The 16818-nt window shown below is 39.6% G+C and overlaps 1 protein-coding gene across 1 annotated transcript; it reads right to left on the reverse strand.

The window, feature by feature from the left end:
- Nucleotides 1-1121: 1121 nt before the first annotated feature.
- On the reverse strand, nucleotides 1122-12561 carry LOC146759570 (kinesin-like protein KIF20B). The gene is made up of 7 exons (XM_085510311.1): nucleotides 12415-12561; nucleotides 8101-8368; nucleotides 7545-7606; nucleotides 6324-6519; nucleotides 2681-3884; nucleotides 2102-2240; nucleotides 1122-1371 (listed from the first exon to the last, which is right to left on the reverse strand). The coding sequence occupies exons 1-5, from the start codon at nucleotides 12445-12447 to the stop codon at nucleotides 2815-2817; spliced, it is 1629 nt and encodes a 542-aa protein (XP_085366437.1). The 5' UTR covers nucleotides 12448-12561; the 3' UTR covers nucleotides 1122-1371; nucleotides 2102-2240; nucleotides 2681-2814.
- Nucleotides 12562-16818: the final 4257 nt, after the last annotated feature.

Below are 16818 nucleotides of genomic sequence, written 5' to 3' on the forward strand. Positions count from 1 at the left end.
ATATAATAACCCGAGCTTTTATTTGTTCCCAAATCCTCGGTACTGTGAGAAAGTCGGCAGTTGTAGGGGAAGTTTTGCTATGAGAATATCTTTCTTCTCAGAGAAAGTGAATCCAAACATTCTCAAAAGAGCACAACTCATTTAGTCTTCTGTTTAGCTTCTGAAATTCTATGCTACGGCTTAGATTGGCTATCCTGATTAAAAGCTGGATGTTGAAATAAGAAATGCAACTTCCAGAGATCATCCCCCCTCTGCTTTTTGATGCTTCCCTTAATCTCTATCCACGTCCCCTTCTGTCTTTTCAAGCCATTGTAGATACTACCTCAGAGAAAGCAAAGAAAGTAAGAAACCTGAGACAGAACTACTGTCTGTGTATTGAGCCTAGCTTGGGATCCGGAAATGCTGTGAATTATCAGAAAAAGCTACAGATGTCCAGTCTGATTGTAGGATCATAAGCATCAAACTGACATCTGCTTATCTGAACTACTGAAAAATTTGAAATTTTAGTAATTAACAGAAATTCTGTTTCTGAAGAACAAAAATAAAAGCTGGTGCTTTTTTTGGTTAGTTGCACATGATGCCAATACGACAGTGTTCAAGAACAGAACCACACACAGAATACAAAGAGCAGGTACAGGAGTTTTACAGAATTTATGGGTAGCTAATCAGGTAGGAGGAAAGGAGAGCGGACCTTGCTTGAATCCTTTAAGGCAGATTGTCTCAGTTCTGCTATTTCTGTCTCTTTCTGTATGGCATTAGAAGCCAAAGTTTTGAGCTGTTCTTCCAAAGCTTCTACTAACTGATCTCTCTCCTCATGCCACTTTTGAAGGTTATGGTCCTTTTCCTCCAGCTCCTATATTTCATGTTGAAAGAAAAGCATACACAGTAGAAACAAGCAGAATCTTTAAGACAGCCTAGAATTAATAAGTTTTTCATATAGCATAAATAAGGACTCAAGCTGATAAAAAGAGTTTATGGTAAGACATTTCAATTAACATATTGTGATGTCACTCAACAAGATCAGGTTATATGCATGTATTACATATGTATTTACTATGCAGATTATTGTATTTAAAGCAATCTGCCAGTGCTCTGTAGTGACTAATTATTTGAATATCTTTCATGGTCTACCGCTAATTTCAGTTGGCCACTTTCATTTTGCTCCAATTTTTTTTTTTTTGACCTTTTTCCTGTTGCTTGGAAAACCTGCATCATTCATTTAATAAAAATTAAGAGCAAGAAAAATACCTGTTTAAGTTGTTGGATAGTATAGTCTTTATAATCCAGCTCATCCTTAAACTGGTTATTAATCCTTTCAAGTTCATCCATCCTGTTCCTGAGGGATTCCTCCACAGAACGCATCGTGGACACCTGTAATGTAAGCACAGCTCACGGTTAATTAAAAGACTTCTGTAATCCAACCTGGCCAAATACTTCTTTGTTAAATAAAGAGGAATTCACAAACAAGTGCTGAGTAGGAAAACGACAGCAAGTGCAAGGTTACCAAGGAAGACATGAATTCATTTTTAAGCTTCAATTTTCCACCCCAAGCACACCCAATAAACTTTCAGACTAATTACCTGCAAAATGGGTTTTAAGATATCTACTTGTTTAATAATTAAATTTTAACTATTAACATCACTGAAGCTGAAATTGAAGAAAAAAAATATACATGCTTATATTAAAGAGCCTCTGGAAATTAGTCTATTTCTCTTCAAGTAAACAGCATTCTTCTTCCCAGTTATCAGAGTTTTTTCACAAGACTTAGGTTTTAGGCTTTGGAGTTACCACGGATACCAATGGCAAGTCACCAGTAACATAGAGATAATAACAAGTCCCCTCCAGAGGCAGATTAGCTATTCTCTTCACAAACCTTATTCCAGACTACCAACCAACTTTACTTTCCTCTGTTCATTATCTATGCGAAACCATGTTTTAACTTCTGGTCCCCTCTAGAGCTTCAATGGCAACTTTACCTAAGATTTGCTGCTAGCCACACTAGTGTGAAATTTCCAGCTTCATAGTTAAAGTTTGAGAAGTTTTAACAGCAGAAAGCCAAGCATAATCTTACAGAAAAAAAATATCTCAGTTGACTACAAACCTCGCTTTGTACTTGCTGAATTTGTTTCTCGGCATCAGAATGTTTGTCTTTTAGATCTGTATACTCTTCTTCTTTCCTCTGCAAATCTTTTTTCAAATTCAGTACAAGGGCAGAACTCTCAGAAAGAATATTTTCTAGCCTTATGTTAAAAATAAAGAGACAAAGAATATTACTGTTACACATCTCATGGAAACAGCAATTACAGCTTAATCCATGACCTGCCTGTTGGTTTCTATTTGTAAATAGACTCTTAAATCTATCTAGACCAGTGACAAGATTTAAACAATTACTTTTGAATTTCAGCTTGCTTCTCATAATCAGATGCTGAAGCAATAAATTATTCAGATGCTATTCTGAGGAATGTACAACAAAACCACCAGAAATCCCCATATTATTCTTTATTTCCTTGCACACTCCTGTTTTACCTTGGAACTCAAGTAGCATACCAAAGCATCCTAAAGTAGTAGTTTGGCCATTGATAAGCATGCAAATGCATTAAGTCGAAGGGATGTTCCCATTAACTATTTTTAACTCTAGTTCATTCTCAAAGGGCTCTAAGTTAACTCAGTGATTACTTACGATTCTATACGTTGCACTTTCTCCATTTCACTCTTTTCCTTTTCCCGAAGAGAGTGTTTCATCTGCTCCAAGCTGTTTTTCAGCTGCAGAACTTCTTGAATCAGATTTGCTTCTTTGCTACTTAACTCTTCAACCTATTTGTCTGCATTAGCAGACTTCTCCTGCAGAGTTGCTGTAACTGTCTCTGGATTAACAATAATAGATTCTTTTTCTTTAAGTAATTCATTGAGTTTTGACACATTGTCTTCCATCGTCTTGGAAGCCTCCATGAAGTACTCAAGCTCTTTTATTTTTACCTCACAGTTGGCAACTTCCTCCTGAAATTGTGCAATCACTCTCTGATCTTCTGCAGTCTTTTCTTCAAAGTCCTGAGTTTTCTTTTCTATTTGCTCATGTAACTGATTCACAAGATCATCTTCCTGACTAGTGTGAGTTGTAATCTCACATAGCTTCATTACAAGTTGACGATTATGATTTTCAGCATTATTCAGTCCCGCCTTTAGGTTTTCATTGTCTTGAAGCAGTGCTTTGATGTGCTGACTTTTTTGTGAGGAAACATCAACAATACTTCTGCATACTTCCCAAATCCTTTCAAGACTATAGTTAAAGGAGAGGTCCTGCACAAGATCTGAGATGGAAGAAGTCTGTGACTGAGTGCATGCAGAACTAATTTGAGATGTCCCTGTCTCATCTTTTTCACAGTCTGAGGAATCCTTTACACTGACAAAGTCAGTACTGATGGCATGAAACTCTAAGTGACATTTGTATAATTCATCTAATTTGGTCCGCATTTCTTTTACTTGTGATACTTTATCAATTATATATTCTTTGGCAACTTCTATGTTGTTAGTTAGTTGGGCATTTTTGTCTTCTAGTGTCATATTTATAGATTTCTGTTCATCCAGTTCAGAAGCAATTTCCCGATAGTCAGCTTGACCCTGCAGAATTTGTTCACGGAGGGCATCAGCTGTTTCTTCAGAAGAAGAAAGCTCAATACGCAGGCTTGTTACCTGCTTACTGAAATCTTCTTTTTTATTTTGTTCTCTTCTGCATTGTTCTTCAAGCACAGCTAAATGACGTTCCAAGATTTCAGTTCTTTCCCTCAGTGCTAGTACTTCCTTTCGGTACGCGGAGCACTTTTGTTTCATGTGTTCAATTGTCCTTTGCTCTACAGTGTTCTTTTTCTTTCTCTCATTTACAACTACTGTAAAACAAACAAACAAACAAACCAAAAAAAAAAGGGGAAAAGGAATGTAGCTCAGATTGATTAAAATCATTATTACATAGCAGTTCACAACACCAAGTAGCAACTTCTAAGTGAAACACTGTCGTAATATGCAAGCCATACCCTCACATCACATAGTATTTGATACTAGTGAAGGAATTAAAGTCCTCTGAACACGTAATCAGGTGCCTCAGATTTCTATACAGAATTAACAGCAAAAGGTTTTCAGTCTGGAAGAACACTTTTACCATGGCACTACTCAAACCTTCCACTCCACACCAGTAGAAAATCTTATTAGATTTAAGAAACATGGGAACGAGATAGATAATTCACAGCTATATTCTTTCTATCTTCCGTGTTTCAGCAATCCCTATAAGGCAGCCAGGAATCACTCCATCTACATCTAAATGGTAGATAAACAGTTCTCTAAGAAATTTCATTCCAACTCACAGTCCTCTTACTTTCAAAAGAAAGATAAAACCCTGGACAAGTTGATCACTTCAGTGTTGATATCTGTCTCTCTTATTCAGTTGATCTCTAAACAAAATATGAGGATTCCTACTTCTGTCCACACTTACTCTTTTGCATTTAAGTTCACTCATAAAGTTGTACAAATTTGCAGATTCAAGTTTCCATAAATATTCCATTAGCTTGGGGCTGTTTTTTTCTTTAACTGGTGAGCAATTAGCTAAAATCACATGCATTTTCTTTCTATCAAAAGCAACTTACGCTGTATTTCATCATTGCTTTAGAATCCAGTTATGTCCATTCCATAATATGCATACTTTAAGTATTAAAAAAAATAAATATAAGTCAAGACTTACTAGGGATTGGGTCACCACAACAATATATTCCATGGTGATTCTAGTACAGTCCTTTTATTACTACAATGCAGAATTTTATAGTGCCCACGTGCAGCCTGCATTACATACAGATTCACATGTACTGCATGGAAACAGCCTCTTAACTCATCTAAGGAGTTTTATATACAGCCCTCAACTGATTTAAAAGTCATACTGAAGAAACAGCAGTGGCATATTCCACCCCAAACCAGGTTTTGGGTTTTGACTGCTCACCCAGCAACACTAGTGAGGGAAATATGATTTATAAGTAATCTAAACACTTTATGCTGAAAACAACAAGCAAGCACTAAAGCAAGATAAATAAGACTAGGGAGAAGATGTGTAATGTTCAGTCTAGAAGCTCCTTACACAGGAAGTAGGGAAAAAGCATTATTACAGAGCATAGGAAACAAGACCTAAAAGCTCAGAGAATGGTGTAAATACCCTGAACTTGAAGCTGAGATAACCTAGCATCTCCTAAAACACTTTTGCTCGTGCTACTTATATAACTAATTCTACAAAAGAACCAGCACAACATACCTGTGCTCATTGTTCTACTGTGTATATTTAACATAGCTAAAGAATATATATTAAGAGTTTTTTGAAATTGGACGCTATTAATACTCACAAATAGAAGAAAATTTTAACATGATTGAATACTCAGTACTTCTTAACAGAAAACTTCATGCTGGCATTGTGACTATCAGCTACCCATTTTAATTCCTATGTGGAGCATTGCTGTCATTAATTTTTAAATGAGAGCTTTGGTCATATGATTAGAACAAACCCACTACTATTTGGAGTATGGAGGAGTCCACATCCCTCCCTCAGTCTCTGGTAAGATGCTTATATGTGATGCCATTCAGTGGTCACATTAGGATTCAATATTTATGCCAAATAAAGGCAGCAGGGACAAATCATCCAAGAACAGCATCTCATCCAAAGAAGGCCTTGACTTTCTCCCTTGCACATATTTTGCAAGAGGAATACAAGAAAGGAAGGGACTACAGCTAAGTTTTAGATTTTTCCCTTCTACATTGTATATGTCTTCCGTAATTCTAGGAACACTGATGCTCAGCTGTGCCCAGAAGTGAAGTTAAATGCATCAGAGCTTATCCAAACCATTTTGCTCAAATATTGCCCATGAGCCAGCAATTAGCAGGTCGTCAACAATTTTGATAGTTGCTTCAGGAAAAACAAAACAAACAAACAAAAAAAAGCACTTGAGCAGCTGATGCTACTCAGAAGATCAGCAACAGCAGTTGAAACAATCCTAAAGAAACTGCTTTAAAACTATTACCAAATCTGCAAGTGCATCAACAGATAAGGAAAAAGCAGCAAAAAGTAAAAAAATAGTGCAAAAAACTTCTATTCTTAAGCATTCAAAAATGAACAGCATAGGACCTTCTGAAAAAGGGATATTTACATAACAGTTACTTCTATTTACAGTTTAACACAGTGGCTTTTCTCCTTATACCATAAGGTACGCGCTTCACAGCCTTTTGCTTCCTATCCGGAATAGGAAGCAATTTATTGTTTTGGAAGACACCCTGTTCAACGATGGAAGAAACTGTACCTTTCTTTGGAGGTGGCTCTTCCACAGTAGGCTTATCCTCATCAGTAATGTGCTTTCTTCCCACTTCCAACTCAGTTTTCTCTTGTTTCAGTGCTTTAACTGAAAGCACTGAAAATTGGCTGCTTTCAGTTCCTTTATTAGTGTTCTCTTCTGCCGGTTCTGCTTTAATGGTAGTTAAATGGTAGGCAGTCTTTTCCTGTATTGATATAAGATCAGTTACATTGAAGCTTAACAAAAGGAGCACTTAAGTCTCAGTAATCTTCTGTAGGCAAATATTTACACAAAACCATACAGCTAAAATATTTACCCGGTGACTCTATAGACATCAGTTACAAATCTCAATAGCAGACAGAACAAGTACACCTTCAGATAATGACAAGTGCAATACTCGGTAGAGTATACAAGGGAAAGCAAGAGCCTAGCAGGTTACAAAGTAAAAGACTTGCACAGAATCAAGAGTTTACCGGTTTATCAAAGAATTTCCTGTTTCCAAGAAGTCAACAAAATTACAAACATGGTCAAAGAGCAAACGGTCAGCTCTCATAAAAGTTCATCACACTTCTGCTAAGCTGCTAAAATCACTTTCATCGTGACAGATATAATCCAACCTTAAAGCTTAGTCAGCTCTGTCACGCATATTTTAGATTGTGTCCTTGACCACAAGTGAAGCTTCCTTACTTACAAGATGACGATTGTTAAGCCATGCTGGCACTGCCAAGGACTGATTATTCATCTTTAGTAGCTTATGAAAAGAAAAGCCTCAGAAGTGTTCAGGCCACACAATCTCACAGATAGAGTTGGAGCCTTGTTCTTGGAAGAAGTAATAGGTGAGGACATGACTACTCATCACAGTCAGCTTTAACACCATGGAAATACTAAGTTGCAGTGATGCAGACAGTCAAAGACTAAGAAGGGTCAAGTTGCTAAGCTTACAAGGTTAGAGATCTGAGTGACAGAATTAACTATAAATGTTTTCAGAGCTACTTCAGGCTACCAAACATCAAAAAATGAACAAAAACCATCAGAAGTGGTATGCACACATACTTAATCAAGCTAGTCTTCACATATTCAGTAGCTCACAGTACATTAGTCAGGATAAAGTTTTATGGACTGCATAGAATGTGGAGATATCCTGATAATGGAGCCTACTGGAATAGCATTTTAAGCTACCACAACTTGGTATTAAAACAATTTTACACAACATCTTCTAGATAAAGTTACCTCAGTTGCTTCTTTAAGTTGCTCAACAGACTCATCCAATTTAATCATCTGCATTTCAAAGTCTGTAACACACAGAAAAGGTTGTATTACATAAGTAGCCAATAGATAGTTTATTAAGTAATCAATTTTTCCAGATATTCTAATGTTTAGGTAGCTTTTGAACAGATTAATTAATTTGCATGTGGTCTTCACTTATTGGGAGTGATTCAAAAGTTTTCTATATTTCTTGGAACGAAAACATTGCATCAACAAGACATAAAGAAGAGTAGAGATTACAATATAAAAGTAAAAATCAAGATATAGACATTTAACCCCATACTTACGAAAGCATAAAGCTGCTAGTTGCAGTTTAAAGGAGAGGGGGAAAAAAGAAAAGAAATAACCAAAAACCGTGGAATTGCTGAACCTGAATATACACAAGGAATAAACTATCACTTATCTACAGGCTATGGTTCCAAAGGTAGAACATCTCCTCTAATTCCTACTCAAACTGGTTATTTCTCTTTTAGATTAATGAACTATTTCTGTCTTCTACCTTTCACATTGCATAACTCACCTTTGTTCTTCTGCATCAGCTCTTCTTCAGTTTTAAGTAGTTTGGTGTTTTCCTCTGTTAGCTCTTCTTTGGTCTCCATCAGTTCAAAGTTAGTTTTCTCCAGCTGCTTTTCAAACCAGCCAATATCTTCCTTCGGGTCCCCCAGGGATACAATGGAACTATGTGCTGCCTCAGCTTGCTCTTTAATATCCATGACATCATAATGCACAGAATCAAGAATGCCCTCAGGATCAACACAGGTGTCAGGCACTATGCTATGTTCTCCACCCTGAAACGTAATTTATAATCAGTTAAAACTGGTGAATAGCTGACTACATAATAGCTGTTATTTCTACAGATAGTCTGGATAGCCACTATGAAGACAGCCATACAAGAAGTTTTTAATTTCAGCTTCAAAACCCACCTCACAAATTCACATACAACATGACAGTGATTCGTATGGGGGGAACATAAGTGGCATTCTAGTAACAGCTAATATATTTTATAGTATTTGATGACCACACTCCCCCTTTTTTTTTTTTTTTTTTTTGTTTTTTTAAATATTACCCCAGATTGATCTCCTTCAAATTTAACGTACAAGTTTGGACTCCCCTTTTCTTTGTATACAGTGTAAATTTTCATTTTGTGTTGCAGAAACAAGGAAAACGCCCAAATTCCCAAAGCTTTCTGAAACTGTTCTTAAGGCTCAGCAACTATTCCTGCTAGATGAAGAATAGATGTATCTTGCTCATCATACAGCAACACAGCATGCACTTCTTTGTAAACAGCCTTGTGTTTCTATAAGATGTGCCCATAACATTTAAATAATAAAAAGGAAAATATTTAAGAAAAAAAAAAGAAAAATACCAGGGTGTCATGGTTTAATAATTTTGTAATTTTGCTATCAGTATTCCACATCATAACATCATATAAAGCATGAATAATTTTACTGAATCTGCAACTTACAGAAGAAGACTACATCTCCCAGAGAACAACACGATGGGTCACGGGACCTGGACTCTATATTAACTCAGTCGCAGAACAGACTGACGTCTTTCGAGTTCTGGCGTTCAGGGGAGTGTGTGGGAGCCTTCAGCCGTTCGCCTAGATTTCACAGTAGGCCTCTCGGTTACGGGACTCATTCTCTCTCCTATTTTGCTTGATTCGTTAGCTCAATTTTCAATTTTCAATTATATTGTATTATATTGTGTTATCCGGTATTTCTATATAGTAATTTAGTAAATATGTGTGCCTCCTTAGATCGTTGCCGTTGTTTTCTTTTCCTAATTAACTTTTTCCTTTCGGCCTAGGGCCCCTGCGGGGCCCACGGCCCCTGTCACGGACGCAGGTGGACTTTTCATTCAAACCGTGACAGATTTTGGTGGAGTATGCGGGCAAATTGAGTTGCTGTTTTTCTGTGTTTTCTTCTGTTGCTCTTTTAGCTTTTAACAGAGCTACAAGTTTTTTTTCCTGTTAAGGAGCTATCTTAGGTTTGCAATTCTGCACCTGTGAGCTTGACCTTGAAAGTCCAGGCGGACTGCCAATACTCCAGTTTATTTTATAAACACTGCTGAGCTTTGGTTTTTTTTTTTTTTAGTTTTTTTCCCTCTCTATTGAAAAAAAAAAAAAAAAAAAAAGTTCCCTCTACTAAGTGTGCTTTATAAGGTACTGCATTTCATTAGTTCCTCTTTTACGATGCTCCAAACATATTGGACCATGTTTAAGCTAGCCTATTTTTCCTATGAAGTTATAGGAATGTATAATAGATTGAAAGCATGGTTAGCAACGCTTATTTGGTATTTGCATGCAGCTTCAGAGGGAGCAACTAATGCAACTAATGAAACCAATAGTACGGATATGGTGGTTTTTGAGCATGCTTTTCCTTTTTTCTTTGCATCTTTTAAGCAGTCTTCGACTGACCAGTTGTCCCAGTGGACCACACTGTCAATCATATTAATCTCCCTCAATTTGCTGTTGGTTATTGTAGTGATCTCACTCGGTATCTGGATTTATAACATCAGGAGGAAGTCTTCCTTAGAGTCAGAGAATACTGAGTGGCAGGGAGTGTGGAGAAACTTTGGAGAGACTTTTAGAGGACAGACATCTTTAGTGTCATGGAGCTTTACTCCTGAACACGTAAAGAATCCTGAGAGTTTGACTGCATATTTGAGACAGGAATGTTGTGACTCAGGCAGATCTAAGGAGGCACTAATGACTTGGGGCCTAGCTAATGCTTATCAGGCCTTATTCAATACCATTCCTGAGAGGGAAGATTTTGAGGTTGAGAGAGAGAGTCTCAGGGCTGAGAATGAGAGTATCCAATCCAAACTCGACACTCTCCAGTCCGAGCATAACGTCCTCCGGTTCGGGTACAACACTCTTCAGTCCAACTACGACAGCCTCCAGACTGAGTTCGGTGCTGTCCAGAAATATAAAGCCTTGGTGGACATTGGTGCACAATGCACCCTAATGCCCTCAAGTCACCAAGGGACACAACCAATATATATCCATGGAGTGACTGGGGGTTTACAAGAACTATGACTATGTTGGAGGCCGAAATAAGCCTCACTGGTAAAAACTGGCAAAAACACCCTATTGTGACTGGTCCAGAGGCTCCATGTATACTGGGAATCGATTACCTTAGGATGGGATATTTGAAGGATCCCAAGGGGTATCAATGGGCCTTTGGGATAGCTGCTGTTAACACAAATGGTGTTTATCTGCTGTCAGCTTTACCTGGTCTGTCAGATGATCCTTCTGCTGTGGGGTTGCTCCAGGTAAAAGACCAAGAGGTACCAATTGCCACCAGAGTGGTTCACAGACGGCAGTACCGCACCAACAGGGACTCATTGCTCCCCACTCACAAGCTAATCTGCCAATTAGAGAATCAGGGAGCGATTAGCAAAACTCACTCGCCTTTTAACAGCCCCATATGGCCAGTGCATAAAGCCAGTGAAGAATGGAGGTTGACGGTGGATTACCGTGGCCTAAATGAAATCACACCTCCATTGAGTTCTGCTGTACCAGACATGCTAGAACTCCAGTATGAACTAGAGTCAAAAGAAGCTAGGTGGTATGCCACCATTGACATTGCTAATGCCTTCTTTTCCATCCCATTGGCTGCAAAATGAAGGCCACAGTTTGCTTTTTCCTGTAGAGCTGTTCAGTATACCTGGAACTGTTTAACTCAAGGGTAGAAGCACAGCCCAACAATTTGCCATGGGTTGATCCAAGCTGTCTTGGAACAGGGTAATGCTCCCGAACACTTGCAGTATATTGATGATATTGTCATGTGGGGCCATACAGCAGCAGAGATTTTCAAGAAAAGAAAACAGATAATCCAAATTCTTTTGCAAGCTGGTTTTGCCATTAAGCGCAGCAAGGTGAAGGGGTCTGCCCAGGAAATCCAGTTCTTAGGTGTAAAATGGCAAGATGGGCATTGACACATCCCAGCAGATGTGATTGAAAAAATCACTGCTATGTCTCCTCCCACCGACAAGACAGAGACCCAATCTTTTCTGGGAGTAGTGGGCTTTTGGAGAATGCATGTCCCAAACTACAGCCACATAGTTAGCCCCCTCTATCAGGTAACATGAAAGAAGAATAATTTCTCATGGGGTCCTGAGCAGCAGCAGGCTTTTGAGCAGAGAAAACAAGAGATAGCCTGTGCCGTGGCCTTGGGGCCAGTACGGACAGGACAGGATGTAAAGAACATCCTCTACACTGCTGCTGGAGAGAAAGGTCCCACTTGGAGTTTGTGGCAAAGAGCTTTAGGAGAAACCCAAGGCCAACCCCCGGGACTTTGGAGTCGAGCATATAAAGGGTCTGAGGACTGCTACACTCCAACTGAGAAGGAGATCTTATCCATGTACGAGGGGGTTCGGGCTGCTTCTGAAGTAGTTGGGACAGAGGTTCAGCTCCTTCTAGCACCTCACTTGCCTGTGGCCCCTCTGTCACGGACACAGGTAGATTTTTGTTTAAACCGTGACAACTACCCAGAATGCAGCATAAGGGAATTTTTGCCTAGAACTCTGGAGGACTATTTTTAACTCAGAAAGGTCAGAGATAGAAAGTTCACACTGATTTCTGGGTCACCAGCCTCACAGTACATCAGCATTTTTGGTTTTTAAATGATACATAAAGTTCTCAATGGCACTGCTCTAGTCGGTAGTTCCTTCCCTTTCCGTGCAGCTTGCTCTGTGCATGGCTTGTGAACCGCTATTCAGGCCAGACAGCTGCAGCCCCAAAGACCTGCCATAAATGTACAAATTCTACCAGGATAATATCTTGGTAGTGGAGAAACAGGATGCGCAGTCATATGGCTCTCACACATACCTTGTACAACCAGCTTGGCTCTGGACTGGGCATCACCAATGTCACAGGTGTACACGTCACTGTCACTTTTCTCCAGATTTTTTATGCACAGCTGCAGGTCTCGTCCTTTCTGTGCCCTCTTGTATTTCCTGCCAGGCCTGAGCTCAGCAAAGCCTTTCCTCCATATGACGAAGGATGCGGCTTTCTCGCTCTGACATGTAAAAAGTGCACTTCCACTTTCTTCAATTTTCACATCTGAAAGTTCCTTGATAAAGTAATTAGGTTTTTCTGGAAGGAAAAAAAAAGGATGAGGGTGTAGGACAAAGGGATTTGTTACGCCAACAAGTCCCAAGCATACAGAGGTGTCCTGAATCTCCTTTGCCCTCATTTCAGAATATCACATAGAGATGCAAAGAGTCTAAGAAGACCACAGAATCCACCCATTTACATAGGTTTGATAATTCCAGTAGATATCTGGAAAGTTCAATACCATTATACATGCGCTGGTAGGATCTCATCTGATAAACTGCATATAGTTTGGATTACACATATTCAATATAGACTAATTCAGATTGCCATCTTTTCTTGGCTCACTAACACCCAAGATCATAGAATCATAGAATGATCACAGAATCATAGAATGGCCTGGGTTGAAAAGGACCTCAAAGATCATCTAGTTTCAAACCCCCTGCCAAGGGGTCACAAACCACCAGACCAGGCTGCCCAGATCCACATCACACTGGAGAATCATTCAGTTTCCAGATTATTTTAAGGAAAAGATTTTAATCCATCATATTTTCTGAAAACTAAGAATTGATCCTGCTCAAGGAAAAAGAAGAGAAAAACATCACCCACAGGCTGCAGATATTTACCTCGACTTCTCTACATGCCATCCCCAGTGTGCTTTTCAACTCACCTTGCACAGTGACCCTGGCTTTTGTTATGGAGTCCTCTGTCTCACAGGGGTACTCCCCACTGTCCTTGGCAGTAGAGTCATGGATGATCAGAATGGCCCCAGTTCCCTCCTGCTGCAAGTCGTACTTCTGGCTTTTTCTGATTGCTTTGCCATCCTTGTACCACCTGATGTTCAAATCCGGTTTTGACAGCTCACAGCTCAGGCTGATGTCCTGCCCTGCTGCTGCTGTTGTCTTATCCTCCAGCTGTTTTGAAACCTCAGTAGGTTTTCCTGGAAGAAAACATTGCTTTTTGAGTAACATACACTTAGGGTAGGATGCCTCTCTCAAAATACATGCATCTACATGCTGGAGATAAGTTAGAGGCACTTGCAACAGACGCCATCCTACAGCCAGCAGTAATCTGCAAAGTACAGACAATAGAATTCCAGGCAGCATTTATTCTCTCTTAAATCTACCCCATTGAGGATGATGAACCATGTCTGAAAACTGCCTCTTTCTTCTCTCCACTCATCACACTGGGAGCCTCGGATGATGCTCTCAGATGCACATGTTCTAGATAGGAATTTGTTGTGCAGCTAGATGATGTGAAGGCCATCCCTTCAGCTTATACTTAGAGGATATTTGCTCCCACAGTTCCCTCAACAGATCATTCCTGATTTACTGTTAATGGAACAAGCTGTAGTGAGATGACCATTGCCAACACTACCCCAGTGCTTTGGGTAGTTCTCACATTTGTGTAAAATGTTTCCTCCTTTTACTTATTTTTAAGAGAAATTCTCAGTGCTTCGAGGTTCAAGTAGAAGGTTGCTATTCACTTTAACCATATTATGAGTTAGCTCTCACGACAATCTTATCAGAAGACAGTTGAAGGAATCAGACCCCAGAATCTCTCCCATCTCATTACCTTTCACAGACAGAGAGGCTTTGGAGGTTAGACCACGGGCAGTAAAAAACGACTTCCCCAGCATCAGTAGGAGTCACACTTTTGATAATGAGAGTATATTTCCGACTCACGTTAGAAGCTTTTAATCGCCCACCACTTTCCATTCGGCTTCCATTCAGTGTCCAGTTGAACTCATCAATGCTTTCATGGGACGGAATGCATTCAAAAGTACAGTCTTCTCCCTCCTGGATTTCAGTGTTTTTCAGCCGTTTGGTAATGCCACTATTCAGCTCTGGAAGATAAGAGATAGGTTAGTATGAGGTTTATATGGAGAAAAGGCATTTGTGACTGACATGAGTAGCAGTACTGGTGTTTTAACTCAGGATTTGCAGAACATGGCTGTGTTCCTTATTGAACTGGAAATGGAGCAGACCCTCCAGACACACACACAATATTTCAAAGACCCCAGTGAAGGAAGACTGTATGTTAATTAATTCTTCATCTTCATGATGTAAACCAAGCCAGGATATGTTACCTCTGACAAGCAGATTGGCTGTGGATTTTGATTTGCCAATTGAGAACTGAATGGTGCTTGTCATATCAGTGATGGTTTTTGGTATGGTCAGCTGGTGGATGGTGCCTTCTTGCTGCATAATCAAGTTTCTGCCAGCCTGTTAGACTTCCCCACATAGGAATACCACTTGGGAGGTTTCATAGAAGGAATGGATATCTCGCATTCAAATTTGGCTTCTTCAGGCTCAGTCACATCCTCATCACACAGCTCCTTTACTAGATTAATGGATTGCTCTTTAAGAAGGATGGAACAAGAGAAAGCAGAGATTTAGAAGGAATGTAAAAAGCCCTTACATTATCACCCCACTTACTCACGTCAGCATTACTGCACATGAACACTACACCTATCAGCTCAGAATGCCTTGAAACATCATTAAAAAATAATAGAAAGAAAAGAATGTTGTTAAGAAGTCAGACAATAAGATTGACAATCTGAAAAGAGCCCAGATCTTCTGATTCCCAGTCCAACATCTAAATCAAACCATGACCTTCCCATCCCAATATCCAACTCCTCGCATTACGAAATGTAATAGAGGTTCAATGAAACACGGACATTGATAATTACTTTGGTTAAATACAGCAACTTAGCTCTGAACAAGTTTTCACCTAGTAAAGGTCTCTGTAGCTCAAATGTAATGACTCTACTTAGGAAAAATTCATTTTCCAGGAAGTTCTTGCCCTTATAATGGTAACAGTGGCAAAGCTGGGGACTGAACTCTTGAGTAGTGTGCTAACTCAAATGTCTCCCTTTTCTTTATCACACTTAACATCATATATATACCCTAACATTGTATATATTAAAAAAAAAAACTAAAACCCTGTGTTCTTTTCAAACAGCAAGAGAAAATGAAGAAAAAGTCAAGCTATGTTTTTTATCCCTCAACGTTCAAACACAAATTTGAAGTCTAAACGTAGAAAATCAACCTCCTAAGAAAATAATCTGTTTTACTTAGCAAAAGTAAATCCCAAAAGAGAAGCTGGATATTTTGTGGGCAGAAAGGTAGGTAGGTAGGAGTTTTTATTTCTGTGAAAGGTCCTGGTGGTGTTTAACTTCCTTGACATTAAAGCAAAGGATGTTAGCTCGTTTATAACATAAGATAATTTAATCAAAATCGTCATCAGAAGCATAATTACCTTTAACTGTAAGATGGGCACAAGATTCACGAGATTCTGCCTTTTCTGCTACAAATTTTATTTCTGCTGCATCCTTGACTTGGACACGTGTGTAAGTCAGCGAGTAGCTCTTTCCTGAAGCAGAGAACCACAGAGTCACTAAGGCTGGAAAAGACCACTAAGGTCATCTAGTCCAACCGCCAACTCATCCCTACCAAACTGTGCTCTTGAGAGCAAACCCACAACTACACTTGGCTTCCTTGAGCAAAGAGCTCTGAGGCACATGGCCAGGCTGAGCATCATCCATCTGGTTTCACAGCATCACTGCCTGTTCTCTCATGTCAATGAAACCACCCATTCCCCCACGTCCACATCCCCACCAAAGTGTAATCTAAACATGGCTTCTACAAGGACTGACCAAATGTGGCCGCCGTCACCTTCAAAGTACCTGATACAGAAGGATCACACTCACTGTCAGACAAAACCTCTTTGGAGAGGTGAACTGACTGCCCTGTTCACCCCCACTTTGGAAATAACTGCACTCATTTCCTACCTGCTCCCGGCAGTGTGGGATGGTGGGATAGCATCACACTTCCCACACTAAGCATCCCACCATGTCACTTGTTCCACCCTAACCTCAGTCCCAAACCAAAAGGGGAACTCGCTTCTGAACCCTCTTCACTTCATTTCAGATGTCTTATATGCTTGATCTCCAACCCACCCCCCACTCAGGAGAAAGATCCCCCTCTTACACCCTACCATCTTGCCGCATTCTGATGTTGTCATCAGCCTTCAGCTTGTTGTCATCTTTGTACCACTGGCTCTGAACCTCATCGTGTGAAATCTCAGACAAAAGATGCACTCCCATATTCATTCACTTCCACATCTTCCAGTGCTTTAACAATCTTGATATCTCCAGCTGTGAAACAGTAGAGATAT

This window comes from Coturnix japonica, chromosome 10, assembly GCF_054131305.1.
Source record: "Coturnix japonica strain WE chromosome 10, WE-NBRP24, whole genome shotgun sequence".
Classification (NCBI taxonomy): Eukaryota; Metazoa; Chordata; class Aves; order Galliformes; family Phasianidae; genus Coturnix; species Coturnix japonica.